This window comes from Bombus vancouverensis, chromosome 3 (assembly GCF_051014615.1).
Source record: "Bombus vancouverensis nearcticus chromosome 3, iyBomVanc1_principal, whole genome shotgun sequence".
In the NCBI taxonomy this organism is placed as follows: Eukaryota; Metazoa; Arthropoda; class Insecta; order Hymenoptera; family Apidae; genus Bombus; species Bombus vancouverensis.
This window is the reverse complement of record NC_134913.1, coordinates 8,056,855-8,077,687: the sequence shown is the minus strand read 5'-3', so window position 1 is coordinate 8,077,687 and position 20,833 is coordinate 8,056,855. Positions and strand designations below refer to the sequence as shown.

Here is a 20,833-nt window from a genome sequence, read left to right as displayed (position 1 = left end):
CAACTTCTACCTTTTTTTTCTCCCATTACATTTACCATAAGTAATTGTACTCTTGCGGTATTTTAGGATATCTGTTACATTATATTACATTAGGATACCTATATATTATATTATATTGCGGTTATGAAAATTTTACTTGTTCAAAGAGGCACTAATTCGACACATTTTCATCATTCTTTCTTTGAATCGCTCGAAGCGTTGAAACCTTTAAAATTCTACGTTCGTTCGACAAAGCAGCAGGTATATAAAAGTTACAGGCTGTAAATCGGTTTTATGTTTTACTGGAAATGGTATAGGCATCGGCCGAAATGTTCGAAATGCGGGTTGTTGTTATTGGTAAAGCAAGGTGCATATATGATCCTCTCAGGATGTAAGGGGGAGGAGCGCGCTTCCGGCCGTGCAGGTACGCACACCGGAAGTGTCGGTTGAACCACCACGACCGGTCGTCATGGTGTGGCTTTAACCGAATGGCCGGGAAGATTTTCTGATTTCTGTCTGCTCGCAACCCGTGAAGATCAGAGATCCAAGTTTGGCGACGTTCACGGTATACAACAGGTTATTGTATCCGCTGGTTTCACGTGGGAATGACCCCGAAACTAGCGCAAACAGAGCCCGAACTTGACATCGTTACGCTTTGAGCGCTTTATGAAAACGTTTCTGCGTCTAGTATAATGATCAGGTTTTCTGCATTTTATAGTTTCGTTTGTTTGTAACACGATATACTACGCGTTGCGTGTCGTACTAACACATATTAAATTCTTATTTGTAAGTGATGCATAAAACACATGACTAGTGAATTAATTAGTTTAGCGCCATAAATAAAGGTTAAGTTATTCCTCTTTCTTATACATGAAAAGATAGCTCAAAGTAATTTTTTTTAATTAAAAAGATAATTAGGTATGTACAATACATATGTATAACTCGTCGTTATACGATGATTATTGCTGAAAGTAGAGACTTATTGTTAAATAAATGTTATTGGACCGTGTTACGAATACTGTAAAGAAAATTTCTACTAAATAGAGGAAATCGCAGTAAATAATTGTCCTTCGTAATATAAAAATAATTTTAATTTTAATATGCTATAATATATTCGATGTTATAAATATTCATATAAACGAATTTGATGAAACAAGATAAATCTATAGAATCGTAAAATTCTACTAGTCTCTAGTATTGATATTGATGTAAGGATATCTTTCTTAAAATCAGTATTTAAATGGTGGAAAGCAAAAGGAAGCCTGTAGTGTTTGCGGAAAGAGAGGGAAGAGAGATATGAGGAAATTTTTTAATCGAGGTCGTTCAGTTTTCATCGGTGCTAAAAGTGAGACGTGTGAATAAGTATTGTCATGATAATCAACAATTCTCGTTTCTGTTACCTAATTTTAATTGTCTCTGTGTCAACAATAGAATACCCTCTTAATTTGACACAAAGAAACATTGTAAAGTGGCATTTATTTGCGTAATACATTTCGTGCCCACGTGGCATCGTGCATCATTAACTACATCTTTTATCTTCGTCGAATTAAATTGCAATTTTCCGTATCTAATAAAACTTCAACGTTCCAGTTATTATCGATCATTCTTTCTGAGCATTAAAATTCTGATATTCTGAACGGAAGAACATCGTTCTTTCGAAACGAGTTTCTTCTCTCTTCATGAAAGTTACTAAAGAAGCCTGTGATTGAAAAAGAGAAAGTACAGACGTCCGGTTAGTCAAACATAGCCGAAATAAAATATCCGTGTATCGACAGATACGTGTGATTCGACACGTTGCTCTTCAACAATAGTAATTTAACCGGAGCGCACCTGTCTGTTATCTTAAATTCGAATCTAGTTCTGTGAGAACAGAAAGAAACGGGTAAAAGGAAGCCGATATCGCTATCTATTCGCTTTGTCCGATATAATTTTCATTGAGTCGAGCACAGTCGCGGTCTTTCCTCTCCGAGACTTCTGCAGCTCAGCCTATCGCCGTAAATCATAGCACAAATTTTCACGCGTAAAGTAAGCTTCACCGTTACCCTATGACCAGTTATTCTCTCAGAGAGAAACTTCGACGTTCGAGAAGAATATAGAAAATAACGTCTACCCACGCATCGAGACAGCGGGTCTGAGTTCGAGTTGGAGTTCGGTCGACGCTTATTGCCCAATGTCTTTGACTTGAAGAGCAGTCGTTAAGAATGGAACAAGGTTAGCATTTTCAAAGAGTCGCGCGACGTGGAAGAAGATACGCGGGAAGAAACGGTGAAAGGGGGAAAGGATGGGCCGACCGTGAAGGAAAGGAGAGACGACGGGCCAGGGATCGAAAGAGGAAGTGGCGAAGAGGGGGACCGCATCGCGAGACGATCCATGCTCGTAACCGAGGAGCGCGTTGTTGTGTCTTCTGTCGCTTTCGGACGCAGGAAGTTGGGTAAAATAATGAAAGAGGTGGACACAAAGGAATGGGAAGCCTTGGTACTATCTACCTACCGGTAACGAAATAAGTCGACCACGAAATGACATCCGCTCTGCTGCCAGTCTCTCGCTGCCATGGCAGTCTGCTTCCTTTTGGTTTCACCTTCCCCCCAACTTCCCTCCACCTGTCGTTAACTTCTTCTCGAATACCAAAGAATTTGTCTCTTGATTTCTTCGGTTTAACGGAAGCGTGCGGCTTTACCATGTGATCGCGTTCTTTTCGCCATGTAAGACTCATTCTCCGTCCGTGCTTGCAAATTGCTACAATTGGACCGAACACATTTCCAACGAATTGACTCGGACAGGATTGAATTGCGGTTTGCTCCTTTAGAGTTGATCATCGTCGCCGCTTGAGAACTTCTCGTCGAGCATCGTTCCGATTATTTAAATCAGATTGCGGACACCTTGTTCCCCATTCTACGTCATGTTTTTAGTATTAAGTTGTTCTTTGTTAGAGTTGTCGGAGCAAACGTTCGAAGGAATTGATTTACAAAGTTTCCATCGTCGTATCAATTTTAATCATTTCAATATTAAACGTATTAACTCTTAACTGGTGCCTTTGAACTACCGAGGACCATAATAATTTAAATTACCTGCTTAATTTTAGAATCTTTAATTCATTTTAATTTTGTTATTGATCTCTATCACGAAGAATGTGATGTATGAAATGAAATGAAGTACTCCAAATTTTAATAAACTATCACAAATTATTACAGTCATTTAACGATGCTATTTGAGGATTAATGTTTCGTTTTATGAAAAAGGTGGGTGTCTTATTGACAAACCAAAACATATTTTTCAATATAAAATCGTTTAAAAAGGAAGATGAGGTACAGTTTTAATTTAAATCTATGCACGCGGCACTATATCGTCATTTCGTTCGAAAATAGTCTTTTCGATATTAATGATACTTTTTAACATGATCCCCTGCTACAAAATAGGTCGAGCAAATAAAGTTCAGTAAGCTTGTTACACAGAGAAACAAATCTAGTATCATTAATTCCGATGACATTCTGTAATTTATAATACAGGGGAGGAACAGTGTAAGTTCATCATAATTTAAAATGTACCATAATTTATAATATTCATACAGTCATGGATGATGATATATCACAGAATCGCAGTAAGACAATAAATTACGTATTAGCAACATCAACATAGTCATTGTGAAAAAATGTTTTCGCGAAATTATGTTATTAACTTTTCCTACCGCTTAAATAGCTTTTGCTTTCTATAAACAGTCTTAAGCTCTTGTATTTGTTTCTTATGAAATATTTATGTAGGAAATATGTATTTATGAAATAATTTCTTTTCTTCAAAATTAGAAACGTCAATGATTAGTAACGTAATTTAAGAAACAAATTTTTTTATTGAAATTAAACAGTAAGCATTCTCAGAATTAAACGAACGAAATATAATTATTGGAACTAATTTATTGTAATATGTGACTTAATTATGATAGTGAGTTGGCCAACTTTTGTTGCTTGAAAATTATCGTAAGTTATTATATCTGATTCATTGATATTATCCAACAATTAAAGAGTTGTATTTAATTACGCGAACAGTGAGCAAATACTTAAAAAAACATATCATGGATTGATCATCGGTGTAGTTACTGATAATTTATCACTTGCCTTTATACGTTTTAAATATATTATAGGATCGTATAATAGCTAAATAAAAACAACAATGTTCTTTTTATCCAATCTAAGCAAATTTCAGCGATTCTAACAAGAGTATTAGCGCACAATTACAAAATTAATAATTAATGTTTCGAAACGCGTCAGATATCGTCCCGATATTTTGTTTTTGCTCGATGTTTTATTTTTTTGATTTTATTCTAATATTCAGTGTTTCCATCGGAAAAAATTAAAACGCTGAACATTGTCGATAAAAAGCAAACAGTTAACGAATGTAATAAAATTATCAGGAATATCGAAAAATTTATGCATATCGCTCATGCGTACGATGCCTGGATTTACGTAATTCTTACAGTATTTGGATGTAGGATAATACAAATATTTTGAAATATTCAACAGTCTGTTGAATGAACCAATCGTTAATTACTTATTTCTAATATGTTCGTGTATCGCTTACTAACGAAGTTTTCGATTATATGTATAGCTACATATTAAAAAATATGTTTTGGAAATATCTAATTAATATATATAATAAAATACAATAGTATATTATACTAATAGATGAACAAAATAAGATTCTAAATTTAAATATGTAAGTACTTGGATATATAACTTTCAAATTATATGGCGTCTTAGGCGATTAATAGTAATCATTAAAAGGTTTACAATTTTTCGATCGTTAAAAATATTCCTGTTATCATAGAATCATTTCCTATAATTTTTGGTATTACATGTACAAACATCTGACGGGATCATATACTTGGTTGTTAATAATTAAGTTGCAAGAATCAACAACTACACTTCAAAACTATCTTTCACCATGAGAACATTATACTAACAAGGGGTTAATGCCGAAGGCTACAATGTACATTAATTGAAAGTTTACTCTCGATTCGAACGTTTCGAAAAAATATATGATTATCGTTGCAGAGAAATTTGAAGCTTTACTTAGCTGTAGAGATTAAATATGAAGAACTTAAAACAAGAATCAGCTAAATATTAATCGAAGTATACATAGGTACATACATAAAATGGCCACAAACATTATATTCTAACTAATTAAGTTCAAATATATTAAGTTACGTATCATTTACATATCGCAGATCCTGATAGAAGAAATACTTCATTGGAATATAAGGGCGTACCCTTATATTCACACATATACCAATACTTTCTGTAGCCATTTTATATTTTACGTTGATCTACGTTCTAATAAACAAAAAGCAATTAAATAAATTTGTAAAATCTTAAATTTGGCAATAGTCAAACAACAGGCAACAAACTAAGATGAATACTTCAAAAGAAAATCGTTTGATGGTTACGTTAAAACATTAGATCAAAAGAAATATTTATTAAATAACGTATATCGTTTTCGCAGCTGTTGTAAAAGTGACATGGCGTTAACTAAGAAAGACAATTTGAAAACGCTTCGATCGAATCGATCGATCGTTAATCTCGAGGAAAGAAAATGATGGAAGTTGCGTGAAACCAAGTTTACGCGTTTGATGGCGACCATGGCAACGTTTGTTCACGGTACGATAGTAGGGTGGTGGGAGTTTTAAGAACAGCAGGACGTTCAAGCTACGAGCACCGCGGGGCGTAGAGGAGCGAGAGGAGGTGATGGTGGGGAAGTAGAGACGGCAGACGAGGCAAGCCTCGAACCGTACGGTCTCGATGCCAGTGCCAGTCGCGCTCCTGCACTTCTACGCTACTGAACTGAGTTAGTACGCGTTCGTTCTGGCACGTTTACGTGTTTCTTCGTTCGTACGTACTTATGTATGTATGTATGTGTGTGTGTGTACACGATCCTGTCTGCCGAACGCGCCCACGGTGTAAACACTTTCTACTCTGACCTCGCTTAGTTGATCGAAACGTGGGCGACGAACAAAGCTAGAATAGCCAGGAAAAAGTGACACGCACCGTTAAGTGATATCCTGCGCGTTTGATCCATCGTACGATTACGAGATCGAAGTATGAAAATGACAGTGAACTTCAGTGACCAAACGAACAATCACACGATCAAATTCGTAGTGAAGGATCGAGTGGGTTCTTAGTTTTCTGGTGAGCGTATATAGGATATAAACGAAAATAATGTCAGCAGATACGCAGTGCTGAGTTACCTACGCCTTAATCGGAAATTACTAAAAGATAGAGTGTAGTCTGGTGTTGTTGAAATCCTGATTTTTATCGGTGAATACGTGACAGAAGAATTTACCTATGCATATTTCGGAAAATCTTTCCCGCGCGTTTCTCAATTAAAGAAAAAAACGAGTGTGCGAAACGTATCACGTATGTTTCACTCGAATTTTGGTGCAGCGTACGTCAACTTCCATAGAGTCGTATTTCTGCTACAGTACGTCGACGTCAAGGTGTCTGGCGTTTCGAGGATCAGCATAGCCTCGTAAAGGGTGCAACAGGACACTCGCGTTAGGTTAGGTCGGAGCGTCGAGATCGAACTGGTTCCCCTAGTGCGGACGTTGATACGATACGCGTTTGGTAGAGTCTTGAAACGTAATAGAGGATACAGTAGGCGGTTATGATGGGTGTATTGAGATGGAGGCACGATCTTAGATCGGATGCCGGCCAACAGCAGCAGCAACGGCCTAACAGCGAACGGTCTTCGACAGGACACAATAATCATGCGCACGCGCATACACACACACTGCCGAAACTTATATCACAGGTGAGTTTTTCCCGCGCTCACGGAAATTAACTGCGATCACTCGATTATTTCATTAGTCGTTTTGTTATTTCGCGAGAATTTTTTCTAAGTGTCGAGCTTAGATCCGATCGAACGGACGGGAACTAATTTACGAACTTCTGTACTTTTTCTATTTTTCTCTTCCCATTATCCCGTTACCCCGGAGGTTTAAAAATAAGATGGATTTTCTTTAAAATCAAGGGATTGGGTATCAGTTTGATCAGATCTGATGGGGCCGAGTTTTTATCGTCGACAGATGTCGATCTATGAAAGGAAAATATTATACGGCTTACTGGCATCCTTTCGTTTTATGAATGGAACATATGTTCCATGAGAAGATCTTTTGTAAGATCTATCATTGTGAAATGGTACTTTCTAGTACCTTTCTATTTGATTATCTATTTTAATTTAGCTTTTGTTCAACAAGTTACTTACATTAAGATGTTAGAAAAAAAAGATAGGAAGTTGCAAATCTCTCATTTTAGGTTATTATCGAATTGGATGTATGCGTACAATTGATTCAAAAGCCAGATAAAATATAATTGTTAAACATTTTATAATTTTCTATTTAACAAATTATCGAATAATTCCTATTTACAATTTTCACAATAATTTACAATGATTTAGCGGTTATTCTTTCTTTTATTATAATGATTTAAACCTCCATAAAGAGATTATTTTGAAGTACATCATACCTTATAAATTACAAAGTAAGTTATAGTTGCAAATGCAATACAATTACAATTACGACATATTTTCTTTAACCATTGGATAACATATTGTTTACCCGGTTAGTTTTCGTAAACAATATAGAATTGGAATTTCGAGAATTCTAACAAAGACACGAAATAAGCATCTGGCAAAATTAAACTCACCCAAACTTTCGACCGTTTGGCAGAGATACAAGCGTAGCAGTTGGGTATAAACCTATCCACGAAATCTAAACGATCTGACCGAAATAACTCGTCGCGTTTCACAAATAACGAGGAAATTCCACGACGGACGTGCTTCCACGGATGCTTTGAAGTAATTACTAGTGATAGGATCAAGTTCAATATGTAACTTATAAATCCGAATCAAATCCAATATCCAAGTTTCCCCTCATAGGGTACGAATATTACTTGTAAGATATAATGGTTCGTTAGTTTAATGGTTAGTTTCGCGAACACTCGCAACTTTCGAAAATCTACTTGTAACTATCTATTTCGTTATTCGAAAGAATCGAATCTCTTGCAAATAGCAATCGAATTGCAACAGTTTGAAAGGCATAATCATTTATAAAATTCCATAGATCTATAGACAATAAACGAGATACCTAAAAATTTATTTGAACGTTTGCACTTGTGTCTGTTTAAGAACGATAAATTTGTGAAATATTGTGTAAATTCGAGCAGCGTCCAATTCTATTTGGGAATGCATTTTTTATTTGCCAAAGTATTCGTAGAGTCTTGGATCTGTTGCGTTTAGATTCAAGCGTACTTGATAATACACTTGTGAAAGCTACTTCCTATAACTTTCATAGAGAATTCGAATCTAGAAGTCGAATCTAGAATTCGACCGATGTTCGAATCTATTTGCGATGTATATACTTGAATCCACCAAGCAGTAATTATACCAACCGGTTGTCATTGTCTTGTGATGTAGAGAATCGTCGATCGAACCGGTAAACGCAATGATGGCCGAAGCGGTAGGAACGCGTAACAGCTCGATGCGTGGTTCGCACATTCCCGGATGATCCGTTCGCGATCTTAATTCCTTTTGGTCGCGCATGCCAAGTACGCTTCCGCGTATTTCGTTTTCATACGTTGAGCAATGCCGTGGCACGTCCACGCCGGGCCACAGAGAAAACGTATATAACACCGTTGTTACGCTTTTTGCGCGCAAGCTTGACGAGCTTTGAACCAGTCGGAAGGAAAAGTAGCAGAAAACTTTAGCTGCAGCGTTGTAACGGCGGCGTCCAGACAAAAGAAAGGTTCCAAGGTGGAGGGAGATGGAAAGGAAAGAAAAGGAGCAGCAGCGAGAAACGAGCCCGGTAACTGTAACCACAAAGATCAGCTTCGCGGTAATTTTCCTCTAACAACCCGTTACTCCATCGTTCTGTGCTACGAGACGCTTTAAAAAGTCCTATTTTCCCATGACCGGCCGACTGATTGGTTATGTGTGCGTAATGTTGCGTTCACGTTAGAGATGCTGTTACAACCTTATCGATAAATATCGATAATATCGAAAAGTTATCTCGACGTATTAAGATAACTCGATATATTGATAATATCCTAACGATATCGATAACTGACTACGTGCACGCGTGGTAATTTCAAACGAGGCGTGTCCCTTGTTTGAAAACTTGTATTGTCAAGACGATATGATCTATATGATCTATATGATATGATTATCCAAATGTATATGATCGAATGACATAATGAAATACGAAAGAAGTTAAAAATTTCTCAAGCTTATTTTTAGTTTGCGGATTTTTATCCATTTGTGGGAAGTTTGAAGATATAAAAATGCATAGGATGCATATCATATGCAAAAGTATCCAAAGTGGAGTACTAATAATAACATTTAATACATAAAATAATTTTCTATCTGGATTCCATTTGTTTAATTGGTGGTATATTCACAAAAGTCTGAATGTACATAAATATTCGTAGTTTACTTATGATTGTCTTTTAAATATTTATGTATACTGCTAATAGATATAGCTATTCCAATTAACAAATTATTTCTCAAAAATAGGACAAATTCGTTTTAATGCGAGAATAAGGCAATTGTTACGGTATACCAACAATCACAATCAGACAAAAGGGGATAAGGGAGTAATAAATATATTATCTATATGTTACATTTTACTTTAGTCGATATAATTAACGATATTATCGATATCTTAATATGTATGTAGAAGTTATCGATAATGTATCGATAATTGTTAGCAGCATCTGTAGTTCATACTGAAGTTCGCAATCAGCTCGCAAACAGATTCTGAAGTTTGTTTGCCAGCAATGTGGTCACTTTCGTGAACAGCTTATAAACTTGCCAGCGACTACATATTCGCTCAAGAGTTCGCGAGATCATTATTAGAACGTGTGTAACATACGATGCAACACGTTATTAGCACGTTTGACCATTTTTCTTGTCAATTTGCAATTTATATTCGATCTGTGATTGGTGGTTGGTTATAAAATGAACATTACTGTGTTAGTTTCTATCAGAAATATATATTTCTTCGTTTGAAGACTTTTCTCTGTCAGTATATTTCTTCTGTTAGGATGTTCTCTTTTTCATCCGACGCTATATCTATATTATTGTGTATATAGCTGATACGGGCAAGAATTTTTGTTTATACACTCCTTTGACTCTGTGTAGAGCAAATTTATTTTTCACGCTTCGCAGATAAACTGAGTCGTTTCTGTTCAAGTCTAATCTTTTACTGTTCTACATTTTTTAAATCCTGAAGAAATTCTAGAATACTTACTAATATCTTTACTTCGCTGTACAATCAAATTTTCAAGTAAAAATCTAAAGGAAAGAAGTTCAAGAATGGAATTTCATTTGAAAGGTTAAATACCAAAATTTAATTTGTTTAATAACAACCACTCATCAGTATCGAACGAATATTATATATTGGATATATATATATATATATTATATCTCAATTCACTTATTTCTAATTTCAATTTATATCTTGTACCTTATTTGATAAAGATAAAGATATGTATGATAAATATTTGAAATATATTCATTAAATAAATAATTAATTAATTGAATATATAATATTTGAAAAATATTCAGTAACCTAATCCAAACTACTGTAGTCATTGATGACTAAATGATATCAATTGAAAGTTACAATAATTTTATATATTGACATTGTAATAATTCTATAACCAATTATATTTTACTCATAAACTGTTCACAACTTGTAGCATCATGCTGCTGTTTCTGTTGCAAACAATTTTAGACAGTTAGATGCCGTTCAAGATACGTCTTGACAGTAAAGACTAGTTCAGACACGGCCATTAGTTTAGTCAAATAGCAAATTAAACCGAATTTACGCTGTTGATTCGTCGAAAAACGTCGCTTTCATCCTCGTTTAGTGAATAGAATTAAAGCGAACAGTGTAAATTCGGCTTTACCTGTTACTCAACTAAACAACTGTCTGAATCAGTCTTAATACGCGTGTATATGAGTTTCTACGCTTTGTGCGCCTACACGTGAAAACCTATACGTTCGCGTAATTACTCGACGGGCCTCGGCACGACTGCCCGACGAGTTAAAGGCTGGCTTTTAACGACTTGCCAGCACGTGCTCTCGACGACAGGCACTTTAATTCTTGCCGAAGACGAACTGGCCCTGATTGGCAAGAATTACACTTGTCGTCGTCTAAAGCGAATTAAAGTTTGTTTAAAGATCACGAAAGCGAGACTTATTAATGACGTGCATGGTACTTGCTGGTTGTTTCGTTGTGTTTGATCTCACCGATAGTCCTATTATGCATAGGGTCGAGTACAGGAATTCTTCTACCTGCCATCTACCCTTTAACCATGTACGCATTGCTGAGTTGCTTAGGTTTGCTCGGATAATTGGCAAATTCCGATTGTAAAATATGCCTAGCTCTCTGCATTTGTTCCTACCATTTTGTAACTAGGAGTATTTGTTTGGTTCTGCTTGTTTGAGTGCATGCGAGTAACGCAATTTAGTATTGTGTAAATTCGAAATTGTGTAACGTGCCGATGTAATTTGATTTAAAGCCAAATGTTTCGGGGCCAGTGTTATGAATTCGTTGTACTAATAACTTTTTGACAAATTTACATAGGAGAAAGTAAAATGTTGATTGTACGCATACGTTTCGAGAGATAAATCTGTGCCACGAGAAGAACCAAAGATATATTTGTAGCGCAGAATGGAAACACGTTGCAAAGTAAAGATTATACAATATTTAGGTTTTCTTTTCGAAATTATACTACCTTTCAAACAAGAAATATTTGATTTGACTATTAAACGGAATTTAGTATTTATATTGGAGATTTAAATAATTTCCTACTAAGGTACTGAAAATAATATTGAATATTAAAAAGGAATTTACATCTTCAAGGATTCCGGTTCTACATATACATACCTATACACGTGTGTACTAATACCGAAAGATTGAAACATATTTTCTTCGCAATGTTGATATACTTCATCTGTTTTAAATGACTTATTATTGCAGGCTTTTGTGTTATAAAAAGAAACTTTTATTTTCATTATTATTGTTTTTTAAAACACCCGTTAATAGATATAAGTTATTCCAAAAGAAGTTGGAACATTTTATATGACATGTTAAGACTTTTTAGATGTATTCTTTATCGGACGATAACATTGTTTGAATAGGTAATCTAATTGCTTTTCGTAATTTATCGGCAAACATCAGGGTACGTCAGGATCCATCATTCTTTATTACCTCCTAATTCTGAAAATGAACGAGTAAATATATAGCATATAACATTTCTCGTTTTCTTTTTATTTCCTTTTCTTCACAACAAGAAATTGGCATGATTTCTTTATATAACACATAATGATATTATAAACTTTGTAATAGCAACTGGTTGTATGACTTTATTCATGTTTTGGGATAAATAAATTTTCTTAATTAAAACCTTATTTTATTTTATTTTTTGCCTATAAAATTGAAAATTTTTTTTAATAAATTCCTTTAAATACTTATCTTATACTGAGAGAAAAATGTCTATCTAAAATAATATTCTTTACTACAAATTTTGGGACTTCACGAAAAGCCAAAAGAGAATCGACAGTTTCGACACATAACATCGAATGTACATATGTATTTCGATGCAAAATGGTTTGCCACAAAAACCAGTGGGGTTTATCTAAAACAACTAAAATTCATTTAGTCGCTTTCTGCTATACACATTCCATTTCTCGGTTCTCTTAATACACTGTTTTGTTGCATTCGATTGTGTTTGCAATTTATGCAAACTGAAAACGGCGTTGCCGTAACGCAAGAATTATTGAGAAATTGTTTGTGAAGAAACAATTCTCTGTAAACTACACATGTGTCGAATATCATTAAAATCAATTTTTCACGAATGTTATTGTTCGAGCATTTTAGATTTGACTTTTCTTAATGAGTAATTTGATCTTCCTGGTTTAATGTATTATATTAAACACGAATCTGGCGGCATAACGCGTCTGACAGTAGAACAGCACATGTTCATCAGCAGATTGTATTTCTGTCCTGACAAGAACGAAATTGAGACTAGTTTCATTGGCAAGGATCTCTCGTTCAGCGCTTAATAACTGAATACGATTCGAATATAAGATCTTGGCACGTCGTTTCGTTCGACGATGACGTCACTTACTGATAGAGGACGTTTACTAAGTGTTGCAGGTAATACATTGATAATCACTTTATCGACGGTTTAAGCTTGATATATCTTTATCCTAATATCATCAAGAATAATGTACATATTAATGTGAAGTTCGAGTACCGTGAAATTTGTCCATTTTATCAAATTTTCTCTCGTGGTTTAGCCATGTTTTATTTTAATTGAACGATTAATAAGTATAGAAGATAATTGTTATTCATAACGCTAAGACTTTTTAATTCATGAATTATTTAAGCACTTTCTGGCACGTGATCGATGAAGTATGCAGGTTTCTTTCTTAGGGAAACTAGAACATGACCTAAGATAAATTCTTGAATTTTGCATAATAAATGAGCAAGCTTTCAACGCTGGAAGGTTCGTGACAAAGAACTCGTCATGCCTTCGAAATAGTCGATTCCCTCGATATGATTCATTGGTTCTACCCACTTCGCATTAGTATGACATTGAGATCGATAATAATTTACGTAATAGACTGGCTGTAATTTAGCTAACAATCTTCCCTCGCAGCCTGTACGCGTTAGTGATTTAAATCGTGTCTACCTTTGTCTGGTCGCATTTCGTATGCGAATACATACGTCTTAAGTGTTGCCAGCATTTTCTGGTTTCCTTTTTAGTTAACTAGTAAGAACGATCTTCTGTTATGTCGCTCGTTAGCACTTTACGACTAATCTCCTACATAAAGAAATTTCTATTTTTATATCTGCCCAGTTGCCTCGTTCCAACTCGCGTGGCAGTGTTAATGACATTCGCGTCCACTTAAATCTTTCGAAAGATACACAAACGTGTTCTCGAATGATTAAACTGTTAATCCAATAGTTTATTCCGTTGCGAAAGCGATGGGTACAATTTGCAGGTAAAACACGCTCCACTCGAACCTCGGCTCATTCGATTTTCTATGAAATCCTCCATTTTCTCGCGTGCACTCTCGACGCCCCACGTAGCTGCATTTTGTATCGACGTTCCATTCACTTTCAAATTTCCTTTTGAAAACCGCGGGTTGCTTTCATCTCTCGTAACCCCGGAGTAGCCTTCAATGCCTCGCGAAAAAACAGTTGTGACTCATAAATAGCTACGACTGGATTCGCCCGTTGAAATTTCTTCATTTGCATGTGCGTGGTAAAAGATTGAGGCCCGGACGTCGCCTGTGAAACTGTTATTCATACTTTGCCGTTTCTCAACAGCCTATTAAAAAATTGTCGTCGTAATTTATATTGCAAAACGACTGGTTTCATTATGGAAGTGGTTGCTTGGTAGCTGTAATTGTTTCGGGCTTTACGAAAACATCATCGTTTACAGTTGATATAAAAGAAATGCGTTGTTTAGTAATACGCATACATGTATATTAATGTGTTGACTGTCATGGTGACATTTCGACCGGCCAGACTTGCCGGGAAAGCTATTATTTTGTAGAAATACAAACAACTAATTACAAATCGTACATATCATATTATTTAATTAACGTTTATATGATATGTTTGAATATTATTTGTGTTATGTTTTGTGTATCGCATTTGCTTTGTCTTCTTCCTTTGATGTGATTTTGCTTACATTTTATGCCTATTATGACGTAATTAAAATAACGAATAAAAATTTATAAGTAAAGCAAGCACTCAGAAGTGAGAGTACATTGTTACACAATACACATAAAATTAAAATTAAAAGATTTTTTATATTTGTGGTAATGAAATATCATCAAATATTTGTATAAAATACTAATGCTTCTTATTATACTTTATTAATACCTCAAGAATATTCGAAAAATTGAGCAGTATTTAAACTAATTTTTTATATTTAGTTCCGTGAAATTAATATACGATTAATATATAGAAGGAAGCAATGTCGGAATTTAATATAAATTTATTGATTTATTCATTATAACAGAAGGAAAAAACAATATTTCCAAAAAATATTTGCATACCAGTGTATTATAACACATACTACAAATTAATTAAGTATAAATATTATCAAATTTCGTATTGTTTTGCAGTACTTTCATATAACTAAAATAACGATACTACGAAGATGAAATGTATAGAACTGAAAAAAATTGTTTCATTGTAAAATAAGGGTATATATATATATTTTCGGTAGCTGGTGTAAATGATATATGTAAATGTATGTATGGTACTAAATTAAGCGATAATAGTTACTTATAGACCCTGTGGATAAATTGTCATACTTACATTCACGTTAATTTGAAGATTATATGATAGTATTGAAAGTGATATTTTATATTTTCCCCTCATTATTAATCATTTTCTTTGAATTCGTTAAGCTGACTGAAATAGCGGGATTAATTAATTTAATGTTTATATGTATTGTTTAATTCGTATATCTCATTAAATTCTCTATCGAAGTTCGAGTATTTAGCTAAGAATACATATTTCATAAGAATCAAATATATTATAAAATCTTGTTATAAACATTTGGAAATTAGGATATTATGTATTACTTGAATGTTATTTTTCCATTTAAGAGGGAGAAAAGTACGTTTTACCGAAATTTATATTTCTTATCTAAATGAAAAGAATTGGAGTTGCAAAATATGAATAATTTATTGAATAGTTCTTACTTTTTTAAGCTGGAGTTAAGATAAGAAAACAAGAAAAACCTGTTATAGCAATACATTTGTTGTGGTTACTTCCAGAGTAAAATCGTACTTATAAGATATTCATATTTAGAAATATCTTTATCAATGCCTCAGATATCATACAGACTGCATACAGAAACAAAATTATTTGATTAACAAGTAGAAACTCTATCATTTATTCATTATGTCGTAATATTCCTTTAGAAAAGTGTTTCAGACGTATCAAGTATAATTTTCTACTTATATTCTCATAAAAAGTTGTAGTTTAATTGTGGAACCTTGTACCAAAGTAATCGTGATACAGTGAGCAAATAAGGTTATCCTGTAGTTTTTGTAACTTCTCATATTCTCGTACGATATCAAATATTCCATTTGCATTTCCCTGTAGGAAAACGTTGGCTTCCATATTTTTCCGTATTTTCTTTCCACTTTTTGGACGTGATAAATATTAAGAGAAAATATTGTAAGACACTGGTGAGGAATATTAGAGTTACAAAAGATAAAATTCCGCGTTGTATCGGCGGGCAGAAACGTGGCCAACGAAGAGAACGTTTGTTGTAGCCATGAAAGCGAGGACTAGCTTTAAAAGGAATCGTATATACTCCGGTTTTACATGCATCTTTTTTTCCACATTGAGTTTTATTATCGCGTTCTCTGAATTAAGAATTACACGTTCGGGAATCGTATAATTTTCAATGTTTGGTTATAGGGGGACGTTATTATCCCGAATGATACGAAATCCAGCGTTGAGAAATCCTCGTTCGTATTTTAAAACGTGCAAATTTTTAAAAATATTGAAAATGATAAGGTTCTATATCATTTTCTGCTCGCTTAAATGAGTCTTTATGTTTTAGCTTTTCCTAGCTGAACATTATTGATATATTCTCTGAATATGAGTTAAAGAAATGCGTTATATAAACATAGGTTATTTGAAGCTTCATTAAAAAATTGTAACCAATCCGCGAACATGTAATACTATCAAGCGTAGTGGTACCATGCAAAGGTTAACTCAAAGGAATTTGAGTTAATGTTTTTTAAATTTGTAAGCGTATATCCATTTAGTTTCATAATCAATTTAGGTTTTAACACTCTCTACTGATCTACGTTTCGTGCTGCAAACATATGAATATCTTACAGTTAATTTTATGAAAAGTAGTACGAAGACCGACCATGTTTTTTAGCCCACTATTTCATGCTTAAATTTTTTAGGGAATATCTTATACGTATATATCTGAGCCAGTAGAAGTTCGTATTTCTACATTAATAATCGTCTAAAAGTTAGGCATCGTTGAAAAAGTAAATGCTGCAGAAAATTTTTTAGTTCGTTTCCTCGAATTCTTTTCGTTATACTGACTGCCTATGGTAGGAATAATATTTTGCAAGCGTAAAATATATTCTACAAGCGATTACAAGCAGCTAACGGTTTATTACAATGGTACGTAACGCAGCTCTTCATACGAAGTTCGAAGAGAAATATCGTGAAAAAAATTGGTAGCGTTTTTCTACAAATATCTGTTTTTACGGGTGAATTTGGTTTCGATATAATAGAGACATCCTGTGCAAAACATACGAAATAGATTGTTTTAATCTCAGTTACGTGTAACTAACGGTTTATCATAATTACATATAATTTCATCTAGTAAAAACACCATGAGCTGCGTGTACCAATTTTCTTGACATAAATTCGTATGGTGAATATTTCGAAACGGTTACTGTGTTATTACGGCCTTCGTTGTATCGATACACGTGACTTATCGATTTACCGATCACGAAATAAGTATGACAGTACCTACTCCCGGCGGACTTGTACCATATTTGAAATGGAGTTGAAATGGATTTAAAGTCGATGGAAAACATCGAGCTCAGTGTCATTCTATGTGATTTAAAAGAAATAAATATATATACATATAACACTTATACCATTTGAGACAAATAATTCATTTAGAATTTGTCCAGTAAAACTAAGTTTATTCAAGAATATTTTAAAGAATTTTCCTGATGTATATATATCTAGAAGTCTCCATAACTTCTTGTCCGTTTATGATAAAAGAGACTATAAATCATTATAAGTTTTTTACTTTTCCTGAAATTCAGCTGTTAATAATTTTAAAACCATAATCTTGAGTAAATAAAATAAAATTTCGGAAATATAGCTATATAGGCGTGTGACTGTCCAGTAGCGTAGTGTTATAGCGGATTAATGAAAAGTTAATTGAAGATTGTATAATTAAAAATGTTTTAAGTTAGAACATAAGTTTAACACAATAAAAATATAACATAATATTTTTTTTAATGAAGATAAAGACAATTTAGATAAAATCAGAAATTTTTAGAATCGATCATTCTTTTATGATCGATCATTCAACAAATGAAATAAAAACTTTCATTTTGTGAACACATAGGTACAGTGTTTTTAATAGCTATGTGTTTACATTCATAAATAAATAATTTACTGAAAGAGATGGAACCGTATACATAATTTTAACGTTAAACTGGAAAATACGAAGACCCATCATGATACAGGTGTAATGTTTAAGTTTTCTTCAAAGAATTTCAAAATTTACAACCGTGTGTAATGCATAAAAATATTGTTCCCGGAAGTATTGTAAGATAAACGAAACTCTAGAAGAGAATACTTTCCGTGACTACAAATGCGGGCATACATACTATGTATATCGAATGCATTTTTAAAAAGCAGCGCTGAGCCTTTTTTATATTCTCTCCGTCACCACTGTTTTAGTCTACATAGAGATTCTTTTAGAAAAACGACACTGAACATACAGAATGGTTTAAAAGCTTTTATACTTAAAATTTAAACGATTACATTTGAACTTCGTGTTTTGAAATTTTGTATAAACATTTTCTTTTAATTTCCATATGTATACACTATCAGCCATAAGTGTTAAAATTCTTGCTGATATTTAGTGTAAATTGAATGCTTTCCTCTGCTTGTATCTATTTTCTAGTTAGTTTATTATAATTATTTCACTGACATCATACGTACCTTGTTATGCAAAATATTAAATAAAATAAAATAAATGTAACGAGTGGATATTCCTATATTAAGTTATCTATATGCAGTTCTCTTCTTTGGTTGTCTTTAAGTAAATGATGCAACTTTATTCCTTGATAATTATTTACATTTAAATGAGGAAATAGAGTTACGCAAAATTAACTCCAGCGATGTTGGAATAGCAAAGTATGTACATACTTACATATTCTCCTGTCCCCTTTACAGTACCTTAATTTGAATTTGTTATTCGGAAATCTTTTCAAAGATGCAGAAATTTATTCATTTGACTAAACTAAAAAGTTTAATTAGGAAGGTTATTTGACAAAAAATAATGAAAAAAAATTAATCTTGATTTGACTCTTGAGTTTTTGTCCTTCAGTCACATTTCGGTTCAAACAAATAAAAAGATTTGTAACGTTTTAAGAGAAACACCTCAAAGAAAAAGAAAACGAGAAATCCCACGTATTCAGAGCCGTTCCTTTATATTTTTCTTGAACTTACTTTATTAAAAATACAGAAATGCGGTTAGTAGGTCGAAAGTAAGCCAAAGAACGTAACAGAATGAAAAAAAACAAGATTTACTATATTCTTACTCATTATTTCAAGCTGTGCAGAAATTTCATGGCTTCACATTCCACCTTGAACATTTAAGAAAAAGTTTAAATAATCGATGCATGGAAATAATCGATTATGTTAAGAGAGGGCAAAGGTCTCATTTATAATCAACGTATTAACCGCTGCATTCTTCGAAGCAAAATACGAGCATGGAAGAAGTGTGTGTAGTTGAACCGTAAAAGCCGGTCGGTCGTACGAGTAGCTCAGTTTCGTTTTAAAAGGCGCTTCGCAAAAGGGGCCGCACAGCTGTTCGTACGGCTCCTTCTCTCTTCTTTTTTCCCTATTTTGACGTATAAGGTCCGAAGCCAAGGTGGAGATTCGCGTATACGCAGGATATGGCTGCTTCAGAAGAGAGAGAAGGAAAGAGAGAGAGAGAGAGAGAGAGAGATTTAGTGAGTCGCCATCATCGTAACGACACGTTTGCTCGGTCGCCATATAGATAGCCAGGTGCAAAGGGTATCGCAGCTGCCATACACCGTCTGCTTACTGACTAACGAAACGGCGAAAAATCGATCCATCCTAGACCGGAATCGAGCTTTCGCCTAGCGTGTGTGCAGTCCACTGAGCGGCCAGAAAATCGATACACTAAATTACCCTTTAACCCATATGCAACGTCAATATCCTCCCTGATGTGACGCATACACGCATACACGAATTTCGTCAGTGGAAGAAATTGCCTGTTGGTGCTTGGAATAGAAATAAACACATTTTCACACATAAGTATATGCTTGATAATCAGTTAATTAAAGATGTTCATCTTTTTAAATTTCATTACATTTTTCAATTTTTTCCACCCTGTTATTTTTCTCGAGGACTCGAGATTTAAATATTTGCTTTTAGTATTCAATAGATTTATATTTTATTAGTCTTGGTGCATTTTACACTTTTCATGAATAAAGTATTTGAAAATTCGAGAAGAAGATATCTGAAGGCATATGAAGTGATACATGAAGAAGAATTGAAAAACAGTAGATTTGAAAATCGCTTGAATTATTAGTGATGCAAAAAAAGAAGACGTTACTACAGACTATATTATTAATTAAAAGACGTTTACTATAGTCTGAATTACTGTTTATGCTGTCATTTGGAAAATGTTGGCAGAGTCAATATGAATCTAGTTTCTGATATCATACGGTTCTATGTAATGTAAAAAATAAATCAAAATTGGAACAAAGAGTAGAATTTTGCAATATACCAGCGTTTGTTATCAAATAAAAATGAATTTCACAAAACAAATATTATTACACACTAATACACACTGATAATATTAAGAATTAGTATGCGACATACAATCATCACTCGTTAAGACAGATTTATTTTATTAATTGTGCAATGCTAAATTAGCAATACAGTACATCATTCCACAATACAACAAATATATTTTCTCTAAATTACATACATATATGGTATTTGAAATATTAAAATTTGCCA

The 20,833-nt window shown here is 33.8% G+C and overlaps 1 protein-coding gene across 7 annotated transcripts in view; it reads left to right on the top strand.

Annotated features, from left to right (window-relative positions):
• LOC117165841 (Rap GTPase activating protein 1) overlaps nt 1-20,833 on the top strand; it is a 250,180-nt gene that overhangs the window by 164,351 nt on the left and 64,996 nt on the right. Inside the window, exon 1 of one of the 7 annotated variants that reach the window (XM_033349247.2) lies at nt 5,769-6,777. The exons of 5 other annotated variants lie outside the window; for them this stretch is intronic. In XM_033349247.2, coding sequence (XP_033205138.1) covers nt 6,631-6,777 — 147 coding nt within the window. In that variant the 5' untranslated portion in view covers nt 5,769-6,630. Of the gene's footprint in view, nt 1-5,768; nt 6,778-8,664; nt 8,828-20,833 lie in introns of those variants that run through there. One more of the 7 variants, XM_033349249.2, reaches the window with a different exon arrangement.